The 12,312-nt window shown below is 42.5% G+C and overlaps 1 protein-coding gene across 2 annotated transcripts in view; it reads left to right on the top strand.

Moving 5' to 3' along the window:
- Nucleotides 1-12,312, top strand: part of LOC115204161 (protein unc-13 homolog B-like) — a 123,090-nt gene that overhangs the window by 18,342 nt on the left and 92,436 nt on the right. For both annotated transcript variants that reach the window (XM_029769526.1, XM_029769525.1), the window contains one exon: nt 2,566-2,595. In XM_029769526.1, coding sequence (XP_029625386.1) covers nt 2,566-2,595 — 30 coding nt within the window. The remainder of the gene's footprint in view (nt 1-2,565; nt 2,596-12,312) is intronic.

Genomic DNA, 12,312 nt, shown 5'->3' on the forward strand with positions numbered 1-12,312 from the left:
CTAGTTGTATTTGTGAGAGGTACAGACATGTTGAAAGCACCGATGTGTCTGTTTAAACAACTAGCACACAGCTCACATACCCATGCATTCCCCACAAGACATGCCACCAGAGGTCCCTTCACAGTCCCCAAGTCCAGAACAGACTATGGGAGGCACACAGTGCTACATAGAGCCATGACTACGTGGAACTCTATTCCACATCAGGAAATGGATGCAAGCAGTAGAATCAGATTTAAAAAAGATAAAAATACACCTTATGGAACAGTGGGGATTGTGAAGCAATATAAACATAGGTGCAGACACATGCATATACACACACGTACACATGGATTTTTTGTTGTAGATATGTGGAGAGGAGCCTGAGGGCACACACTTGGTGTGTTGTGAAATCTGTTATACAATTTTTTTTTGTAACGTACAATATATTTGTCACTACCTTAACTTTGTCGGACCTTAGGAAGATCCCGATTTGGCAGCAGCTGATGGGGATCCATAGCAAATACAAACCTTCGCCCCAGTCTGAGATCCTGAGGTTTTCATCAAGGATCTCTCTGTACTTTGCTGTAGGTTTCCTCCAGACGTGATGCTTGGCATTCAGGCCAAAGAGTTCAATCTTGGTTTCATCAGACCAGAGAATCTTGTTTTTCATGGTCTAAGAGTCATTTAGGCACCTTTTGGCAAACTCCAAGCGGGCTGTAATGTACCTTTTACTGAGGAGTGGCTTCCGTCTGGCCACTCCACCAATAAAGGCCATACTTGCCTAGTTAAATAAAAAAATACCTGATTGGTAGAGTGCTGCAGAGATTGTTGTCCTTCTGGAAGGTTCTCCCATTTCCACAGAGGAACTCTGGAGCTCTGTCAGAGTGACCATCGGGTTCTTGGTCACCTCCCTGACCAAGGCCCTTCTCCCCCTATTGCCCAGTTTAGCCGGGCGGCCGGCCAGTTCTTGGAAGAGTCTTGGTGGTTACAAACTTTTTCCATTTAAGAATGATGGAGGCCACTGTGTTCTTGGCGACCTTCAATGCTGCAGACATATTTTGGTACCCTTCCCCAGATCTGTGCCTCGACTCAATCCTGTCTCGTTGCTCTAAGGACAATTCCATCAACCTCATGGCTTGGTTTTTCCTCTGACATGCACTGTCAACTGTGGGACCTTTATATAGACAGGTGTGTGCCTTTCCAAAACATGTCCAATCAATTAAATTTATGACAGATGGACTTATATCAAGTTGGAAACAGGATGCACCTGAGCTCAATTTCGAGTCTCATAGCAAAGGGAGTGAATACTTTATGTAAATAAGGTATTTCTGTTTTTAATTTTTAATAAATGTTCATACATTTCATAACCTGTTTTTGCTTTTTCATCATGGGCCATTGTGTGTAGATTGATTAGGGAAATTATTTATTTAATCAATTTTACAATGAGGCTGTAACGTAACAATGTGGATAAAGTCAAGGGGTCTGAATACTTTCCGAATACGCTATACATTTTACATTTACATTTTAGTCATTTAGCAGACGCTCTTATCCAGAGCGACTTACAGTAGTGAATGCATACATTGCATACATTTCATACTGGTCCCCCGTGGGACCGTACATGCAGCTTCTCTTCTGTCATAACTTCTGAATTAATGGTTTAGAATGAATGTTTATGAATAGACTACAGTTTGTCTTGGGTGCATATTTTATGTGGTTGAAATACTGTCTTCTTGCATAAGTGTTAAAGATGACACATTACACACACTTGTTGTATCATTTTACTGCAAGAAATGCATAATTCCGCAGGAGTTAATATTATGCTACATATGAGAAGTTATAGGCCTACAGTCAGTGTACTGACTTCAGTTACTATTCCATTTAACCCATATGAACTTCAATTAGGAGTATTCGGTGTATTCATGGATACAGGGCTATTCGTGAGCGGGATTTAGAAGTTGCATGTGAACAGCTTATTCTGTATCAGACCTTATCTGGAATACTGTGCGCATGTAAACGTGGTGGATTCTATCCCCCATGCCACTTTTTTTTGTTAGTATTTGGTGCTTCTCAAAAATGTGAGAGGCTGGTGTTTTCTGCTGCTAGGTTGAGAGAATATTGTGATGCTGATGCTCACTCAGACACGTCTGGCCACGTCTAACACATTCCTACTCTATGCTTCATCAACATGTGCCCCATCTGTCGGTCTGCGTATCAATGAATCTGTTGGACCTCACCGACAAATGTCATGTGCCCTTGTTTTTCTGTCGTTGTGGTTGATAACACGTGGCTGATTGGTGTCCGTGTGACTTCTTTCTGGTCCGTGATTCACTGATCCGGTTACACTCTCAGCATGACGGATATCCTGGGTCTGACTGTGACCTTTTAGGGGGACAACGAAGGGACATGAAGTGAACACCCGATCACATTAATTGTACACAATGTAGGGCTAGCCTACAGCAATCAGCCTTATCAGAGTCCGTGTGATATCCTTGAAGTAAATCATGAGCAGGTATAACGACTTGCTGTCTCGGTTTTATTAAAAACATTGTCTTTGTTTCTAACAGTTGTTTTCTCTTTCTATTTCAGTAAAGAAAGCCAAACTCCAAGGATCTCCAGGTAAGTCCTTAAACTACCTCTTTATTTAGGAGTTATGTCCTCGAATGCTGACCCAAACTAGGACTGTGTGTTAACCTTAAAGCCTTCATAGCAGCAAGTCACTTGCACATATTTATCTTGTAGGTCAATCAGTCAGGGCAGGGGTTGGTTGATTTTGTATTAGTGTAATCCCATGGGGGTTTCTGTCCCTGCTTCCCGCCTAGCTCTAGCCCATGTGCTGCAGGTGAGCTGCTCAGCAGTAGTCGTGCGTGGGTAAAATCACTGGGGAAGCTAACGGCATATTACAACCTATGTGTTTTGATAATTGCATTGTTTGCTCTATAACCTGTTAGTTCATATGCCTTGACACTGGTATATAGGCCTAAGGCTGAGACAATAAGAAGTGGCAGAATAAATTCAACCACACCTTTCTTTCATCACAAAGCCGGAGAGCAACCTCTGTCTGAAGTCCACAAAGCATATTGCATGTAACAAACAGTTACCTGACCTACAGCATGGGCAAGCAAGTTCATGTTTCTGACATTTTCAGGACCACTAAACAACTATTGATTTAGAACCACGGAGAGTTACTGCAAGTCTCAAACAAACAGGAGCTGCCTCCACTATTCCAGCACCATTTCAACTTCATCAAATCACCTCTGCTTAATCTAATACAGTGACAACTAAAAGATACCAAAAACAATTTAGTCCTAAATATGGTTTGGCTGTCCATGGTTAAGATTTTTATCTCTGTGTGTGTAGTCACATTTGGAAAAGAGGCCTAGGTCTCAATGTCTTCCCTGTCAAAATAAAAGTTAAATAAAAAAAAAATGTTAACGCTAGTTAACTAGCTAGCCACCGGAGGACAACACAGGGAGATGCAACAATTTTTTTCTGTCAATGACATTTTGCACTTGATGATGTGTTGATGTGATTGGTGTGATGCTTCTCTTGACACTTTTTTAGGGTACACCTGAACCATTCATATATGAGCTCACTCAGTTTAGCTCAATGCTGATTGAATATTATTTTAATACTTTTTTATCAGGGTAGGTCAAATGCCTGCTGGCTTCCCTTGCATTCAATGCTACGGGCGGCAAAAATGTCAAACTTTTTGACCAGACCGCATCAGATAGATCTGTCGATAGATAGATGGGCTACACACAGAGACAAAGGGGTGCTGTTTCGTTTGCTCGGATCCTTTCTCCAGTGAGGAGAAATTGCAAATTGAAATAAAATTTGGAAACAGAGAGACGATACATTTTTTTCCTTTGCCAGTATTTTGTTGAAGCCTGGTTTCCCTTGGCATCCATGAATACACGCCACTACTGCTCAGATCAGTGCTGGCAAAATCCAAATCCCCACGCCCTCCACTTAGGTAAATACCTATACTGTTTGCTCTCACTCCTATTGCATAAGCCCCATGACTGTGTTATTGTGATAGACATTGTGATACAAAATAAAACAGAGTAAATGTCGATTATATATTCTATGTACACTGCTATTGTTTGGGTGTTAATTCATTCGGGACTAATAAACCTATTAGTTGATTGAGTAAATGCATTCCTCACTTACAGAGTAACTCTTTGATTGACTTTACATTCATAATTTTGTATTGGTAAATTCTAATTTAAATTTGCACACACATGCTTTTGTGTTCCACCTTTACATCCATGCTTTTACTTCCCTGTAGCTCAGTTGGTAGAGCATGGTGTTTGCAACACCAGGGTTGTGGGTTCGATTCCCACGGGGGGCCAGCACAGGAAAAAAAACAAAAAAATGTATGAAATGTATGCATTCACTACTGTAAGTCTACTAAAATGTAAAATGTAAATGTAAATGACTCAATTAGTTAATACGAGAACACTAGTTGTTTAGGATTAGCTCATTGTCTCTCGTCTCTTAATAATTGCATGACAGTGCAAGATAGACACATGTACAATAGCCTTACCCTGGTGATGCAACGGTTAGTGACCTGGCAAGAGCCATCAGAGAGACACAGGCCGTATTGCATTTGGATACACAAGATTACGGAGTCCGATTTGATGAATTTTGATTATTATTCAACAATTTTAACCCAACTACAGCTAAATATTTTGACTTTGGATAGATTTATTTGCAGTGGAAAAACTGACTGGTCGGGCTTGGCAGGAATTGGCCCAGAATACAAATATACACATACATTTGATTGCTAGTGCTACTTGCAAATACTTACCTACCACTTACATTATACACTTTTCTTAAAACACAACTACCCAGGTGTGTCCTGTGACAGAGGAATATGTCTTCTATGCCATACAACATTAATGAGAGGTCCAAATTGTAAATGTCAGCCTTCCAACCATCTGTGTTTTTCTGACTCATTTATTGGAAAACTGATGTGTCAATAATGAATGAAGACACTTGACTAAAGGCATGTGTGGTGAGTTGGAGCGACAGACCGAGGGGTTCTGTCGCTCGTATGACTCAGTAACCTGGACAGATCTTCTGTCTACTTTCAGATCAAAGTCTATCATTTCATGTTCAAAGTTGGACAGCTGCTGTTTGATGGTCGGTCCACATGACAATCCAAGCGTGCTCTCTGTGTGCGTGCATGTGCGCGTGTGTGTTATGACAGAGGCTGGTCGTTTCTTTCTGGTAAAATGCTATCAGTCCTTTGTGCAAGGTGGAAGAGCCCTTTCAGAGAAAGACCACAATCACTAAGTGGCTCTGATCTAATCCAGGCCTCCTCCTCCTCTTTGAACTTGTATTCATGAGAAGCAGCAAGTGTGGTCCAAGATGAGGCATGGGGCATCTAATTAGTAAGGGGGAGATGGGGAGTGTCTCCAGATCATGGTCGTAATGTCTGTATTGCTGACTGGCCTCCTGATACTCTAATTAGACCTGTTTCTTTTCAACCCAGAGCCCTAGGCCTGGCTGTTTACCCGATGTCCCCGCTGGAGACCTATACTGAGTGTACAAAACATTAAGAACACCTTCCTAATATTGCATGTCTCACCCTTGTGCCCTTGGGGCATGGACTCTTCAAGGTGTCAAAAGCATTGCACAGGGATACTGGCCCATGTTTACTCCAATGCTTCCCACAGTTGTGTCAAGTTGGCTGGATGTCATTTCGGTGGTGGACCATTGTTGATACACACAACCCTGCAGCGTTACAGTTCTTGACACACTCAAACTGGTGCTCCTGGCACCTACTACCATACCCTGTTCAAAGATACTTAAATATGTTGTCTTGCCCATCCACCCTCTGAACGGCACACATACACAATCAATTTCACAATTGTCACAAGGCTTAAAAATCATTCATTGACCTGTCTTGTCCCCTTCGTCTACACTAATTGAAAGTGTAGATGAGTGACATAAATAAGGGATCATAGCTTTCACTGGATTCACCTGGTCAGTCTGTCATGGAAAGAGCAGGTGTTCCTAATGTTTTGTAGACACGAAAGTGCTGTTTGAATGAATGCTTACGAGCCTGCTGGTGCCTACCATCGCTCAGACTGCTCTATCAAATCATAGACTTAATTATAACACACAGAAATACGAGCCTTTGGTCATTAAAATGGTCGAATCCGGAAACTATCATTTCGAAAACAAAACGTTTATTCTTTCAGTGAAATACGGAACCGTTACGTATTTTATCTAACGGGTGGCATCCCTAAGTCTAAATATTGCTGTTACATTGTACAACCTTCAATGTTATGTCATAATTAATTACGGCCTTTGTTAGGAATAAATGGACTTCACACAGTTCGCAATGAGCCAGGCGACCCATACTGCTGCATATACCCTGACTGATTGCACGGAACGCAAGAGAAGTGACACAATTTCCCTAGTTATAAGAAATTCATGTTAGCAGGCAATATTAACTAAATATGCAGGTTCAAAAATATATACTTGTGTATTGATTTTAAAGAAAGGCATTGATATTTATGGTTAGGTACATTGGTGCAACGACAGTGCTTTTTTCGCAATGCACTTGTTAAATCATCACCCGTTTGTCGAAGTAAGCTGTGGTTCAATGAGAAATTAACAGGCACCGCATCGATTATATGCAACGCAGGACACGTTAGATAAACTAGTAATATCATCAACCATGTGTAGTTAACCAGTGATTATGGTAAGATTGATTGTTGTTATGAGAAGTTTAATGCTAGCTAGCAACTTAGTTTGGCTTCTTGCTCCCCTCGCGTAACAGGTAGTCAGCCTGCCATGCAGGCTCCTTGTGGAGTGCAATGTAAGGCAGGTGGTTAGAGCGTTGGACTAGTAACCGGAAGGTTGCAAAAACGAATCCCCGAGCTGACAAGGTAAAAATCTGTCGTTCTGCCCCTGAACAAGGCAGTTAACCCACCGTTCCTAGGCCGTCATTGAAAATAAGAATGTGTTCTTACCTGACTTGCCTAGTTAAATAAAGGTGTATAAAAAAATCAGCAAATCGGTGTCCAAAAATACCGATTTGTTATGAAAACTTGAAATCGGCCCTAATTAATCGGCCATTCCGATTAATCGGTCGACCTCTAATTGCCATACCAGGCAGTGATGCAACCAGTCAGGATGCTCTCGATATTGCAGCTGTAGAACCTTTTGAGGATCTCGGGACCCATGCCAAATCTTTTTCGTTTCCTGAGGGGGAATAGGCTTTGTCGTGCCCTCTTCACGACTGTCTTGGTGTGTTTGGACCATTCTAGTTTGTTGGTGAGGTGGACACCAAGGAACTTGAAGCTCTCAACCAGCTCCACTACAGCCTCATCGATGAGAATGGGGTGTGCTCGGTCCTCCTTTTCCTGTTGTCCACAATCATCTCCTTAGTCTTGGTTACGTTGAGGGACAGGTTGTTATTCTGGCACCACCTGGCCAGGTCTCTGACCTCCCTATAGGCTGTCTCGTTGTCAGTGATCAGGCCTACCACTGTTGTGTCATCAGCAAACTTAATGATGGTGTTGGAGTCTTGCCATGCAGTTGTGGGTGAACAGGGAGTACAGCAGGGGACTGAGCACGCACCCCTGGGGGGCTCCAGTGTTGAGGATCAGTGTGGCAGATGTGTTGCTACTTACCCTCACCACCTGGGGCGGCCCGTCAGGAAGTCCAGGATCCAGTTGCAGAGGGAGGAGTTTAGTCCCAGGATCCTTAGCTTAGTGATGAGTTTTGAGGGTACGATGGTGTTGAACGCTGATCTGTAGTCAATGAATAGCGTTCTCACATAATTGTTCCTTTTTGTCCAGGTGGGAAAGGGCAGTGTGGAGTGCAATAGAGATTGCATCATTTGTGGATCTGTTTGGGCGGTATGCAAATTGGAGTGGGTCTAGGGTTTCTGTGATAATGGTGTTGATGTGAGCCATTAAGTCTTTCAAAGCACTTCATGGCTATGGACGTGAGTGCTACGGGTCTGTAGTCATTTAGGTAGGTTGCCTTTGTATTCTTGGGCACAGGGACTATGGTGGTCTGCTTGAAACATGTCAGTATTACAGACTCAATCAGGGACATGTTGAAAATGTCAGTGAAGACACCTGCCGTTGTTCAGCACATGCCCAGAGCGCACGTCCTGGTAATCTGTCTGGCCCCGCAGCCTTGTGTATGTTGACCTGTTTAACCTCTTACATCTACACGTTCCGCTAGCGGATCGTCTGCTCCAATATCCAATGATGGGCGGGGCGCGAAATACAAACTCCTCTAAAATCCGAAAACTTCCACTTTTCAAACATATGACTATTTTACAGCTATTTAAAGACAAGACTCTCCTTTATCTAACCACACTGTCCGATTTCAAAAAGGCTTTACAGCGAAAGCAAAACATTAGATTATGTCAGCAGAGTACCCAGCCAGAAATAATCAGACACCCATTTTTCAAGCTAGCATATCATGTCACATAAACCCAAACCACAGCTAAATGCAGCACTAACCTTTTATGATCTTCATCAGATGACACACCTAGGACATTATGTTATACAATACATGCATGTCTGTTCAATCAAGTTCATATTTATATCAAAAACCAGCTTTTTACATTAGCATGTGACGTTCAGAACTAGCATTCCCACCGAACACTTCCGGTGATTTTACTAAATTACTCACGATAAACGTTCACAAAAAGCATAACAATTATTTTAAGAATTATAGATACAGAACTCCTCTATGCACTCGATATGTCCGATTTTAAAATAGCTTTTCGGATGAAGCACATTTTGCAATAATCTAAGTACATAGCCCAGCCATCACGGGCTAGCTATTTAGACACCCAACCAGTTTAGCCTTCACCAAAATCACATTTCCTATAAGAAAAATGTTCTTACCTTTCCTGTTCTTCGTCAGAATGCAGTCCCAGGACTTCAACTTCAATAACAAATGTAGGTTTGGTCCCAAATAATCCATCGTTATGTTCCATCAAGACGTTTTGTTCGTGCGTTCTAGACACTATCCCAACGCTAAATCTCGGCCACGAGCATGGCGCAGAATGTGACAAAAAAATTCTAAATATTCCATTACCGTACTTCGAAGCATGTCAACCGCTGTTTAAAACCAATTTTTATGCAATTTATCTCGTAGAAAAGCGATAATATTCCGACCGGGAATCTGCCTGTCTGTATACTGAGGGAAAAACCTAAAGCCGGGGGCGGGGCGGGTCGCGAGCGTAAGGCTTAGTCCACTGAGTGACCACTTAGCTTTTGCTCTCCTTTGTTTCAGCCAGGGCTTTGAATTCTGTTTTTCCCGGGCTCTGAGACTCCATTGGAGACGTGGGAAGTGTCACGTAACAGCAGAGATCCTTAGTTTTTGCAAGAGATGTCAAATAAAGAAAATAAAAGGTCTGACAGGGTACTTCCTGAACAGAAGCATCTCAGGTTTTTGCCTGCCATAGGAGTTCTGTTATACTCACAGACACCATTCAAACAGTTTCAGAAACTGTGGAGTGTTTTCTCTCCAAAGCTAATAATTATATGCATATTCTAGTTTCTGGGCAGGACTAATAATCAGATTAAATCGGGTACGTTTTTTACCCAGCCGTGAAAATACTGCCCCCTAGCCATAAGAGGTTAAAGGTCTTACTCACGTCGGCTATGGAGAGCGTGATCACACAGTCGTCCCGAACAGCTGATGCTCTCATGCATGCCTCAGTGTTGCTTGCCTCGAAGCGAGCATAGAAGTGATTTAGCTCGTCTGGTAGGCTCGTGTCACTGGGCAGCTCGCGGCTGTGCTTCCCTTTGTAGTCTGTAATAGTTTGCAAGCCCTGCCACATAAGACGAGTGTCGGAGCTGGTGTAGTATGATTCAATCTTAGCCCTGTATTGACGCTTTGCCTGTTTTATGATTCGTCACAGGGCATAGCAGGATTTCTTGTAAGCTTCCGGGTTAGAGTCCCGCACCTTGAAAGCGGCAGCTCTACCCTTTAGCTCAGTGCGAATGTTGCCTGTAATCCATGGCTTCTGGTTGGGGTATGTACGTACAGTCACTGTGGGGACGACGTCCTCGATGCACTTTTTGATGAAGCCAGTGACTGATGTGGTGTACTCCTCAATGCCATCGGAAGAATTCTGGAACATGTTCCAGTCTGTGATAGCAAAACAGTCCTGTAGTTTAGCACCTGCTTCATCTGACGACTTTTTTTATAGACTTAGTCACTGGCCTTTCCTGCTTTAATTTTTGCTTGTAAGCAGGAATCAGGAGGATAGAGTTGTGGTCGGATTTACCAAATGGAGGGCGAGGGAGAGCTTTGTACGCGTCTGTGTGTTGAGTACAGGTGATCTGGAATTTTTTTCCCTCTGGTTGCACATTTAACATGTTGATAGAAATTTGGTAGAACTGATTTAAGTTTCCCTGCATTAAAGTCTCCTCCCACTAGGAGCGGCGCCTCTGGGTGAGTGGTTTCCTGTTTGCTTATTTCCTTATACAGCTGACTGAGTGCGGTCTTAGTGCCAGCATCTGTCTGTGGTGGTTAATAAACAGCCACGAAAAGTATAGCTGAAAACTCTCTAGGCAAGTAGTGTGGCCTGCAATTTATCACAATATACTCTACTTCAGGCGAGCAAAATCTAGAGACTTCCTCAGATTTTGTGCACCAGCTGTTTTTTTTTTGTTTTTTTTACAAATATGCACAGACCCCCCCCCCCCCCCCCCCCGTCTTACCGGAGTGTGCTGTTCTATCTTGCCAGTGCAGCGTGTATCCCGCTAGCTGAATTTCCATGTCGTCATTCAGCCACGATTCCGTGAAACATAGGATATTAGTTTTTGATGTCCCGTTGGTAGGATATTCGTGATCGTACCTCATCTAGTTTATTGTCCAATGATTGCACGTTGGCGAGTAATATTGATGGTAACGGCAGCTTTCCCACTCATCTTCTGCGGGTCCTCACGAGGCATCCCGCTCTGTGTCCCTTGTACCTGTGTTTCTTCCTTTTGCAAATAACGGGGTAGTTGCCCCTTTCGGGTGTTTGGAGAATGTCCTGTGCCTCTTGCTTGTTGAAGAAAAAAATAATCTATTCCGAGGTGAGTGATCGCTGTCCTGATATCCAGAAGCTCTTTTTTGCCGTATGATATGGTTGCAGAAACATTATGTACAAAATAAGTTACAAATAACACAACAACAAAAAACACAATATAGCACAATTGGTTGGGCGCCCGTAAAACTGCTGCCATTTCTTCCGGCGCCATTTTAATGATGGTTGCCAGTTGTTGTTCACCTATTGAAATTGAACTTCAGTTCGTGAAAATAAATAGCTAGTCAGAAACTTAACCCTGTTGCCCAAAGCTAACATTAAAAGCAGCCAGCTAGCGTCATCTGGCTAGTGAGGCTCAACTGCACCGGGTTATGTGTTGTGAAGCTAGCCACAATAAGGATTAGGCACAATAGTGGAATTTGCGGTTTGCCTTCAAAATAAAAGTTTGTCATTGACAGTAATGCAAATGAATACAAATGGTAGAATTATGCCATACCTCTATTTTGAAGGCTAACCTGCCAGTCTACTATTGTGGCTAATCCTTATTGGGGCTAGCTTCACATCGATCGGTCCGACCACCATTAATCAAATAAGAACTGTCTTATAAATTAGGGTTGTTTTTAATGATGACACCTAGCAATATAGTTAGCTAACTATAGCTACTGAAACAGATGTCGTGTTATTTGACACGTCAAATAGTGTTATTTGACGTGTAACCATTTTTTGATACGCAAAGACCCAAATGGTGTTCCATAGAAATCCTGGTTGAGAATGAAACGACTGAACAAATTAACAACGAAACAGCACAGCAAGTAAGTGAAAGAATGTTTTGAATATATTTTACTGGTAATGGGGACAAACGTAAATGCCAACAAAATTACTTTTTGGTGTGTGTGTGTGTGTGTGACCTTTATTTAACTAGGCAAGTCGGGTAAGAACAAATTTCTTATTTACATCGACGTCGTCGCACTATGGGACTCCCAAACACTGCCGGATGTGATACAGCCTGGATTCAAACCAGGGACTGTAGTGACCACTCTTGCACTGAGATGCAGTGCCTTAGACCGCTATGTCCATGGTGTGTGTTAACTATTTAACTGTACTAGAATGCTTAAAAGACTGCTAAAATTGTAAATATCAGTATTGTTTTTTTTAAAGTACATTCTCATTGTGTACCAGCTCTGTTGACTGAACTGAAGTTTTGTTGATTTTGTGTCCATGGCAAAATAAATGTTTGTTTGCCACTGTGGAGACAGGTGGAGAGGCATTGGGAAGTCAAGTGACCAACTGGTGACCATGTATCTTTTCCC

This window comes from Salmo trutta, chromosome 12 (assembly GCF_901001165.1).
Source record: "Salmo trutta chromosome 12, fSalTru1.1, whole genome shotgun sequence".
Taxonomy (NCBI): Eukaryota; Metazoa; Chordata; class Actinopteri; order Salmoniformes; family Salmonidae; genus Salmo; species Salmo trutta.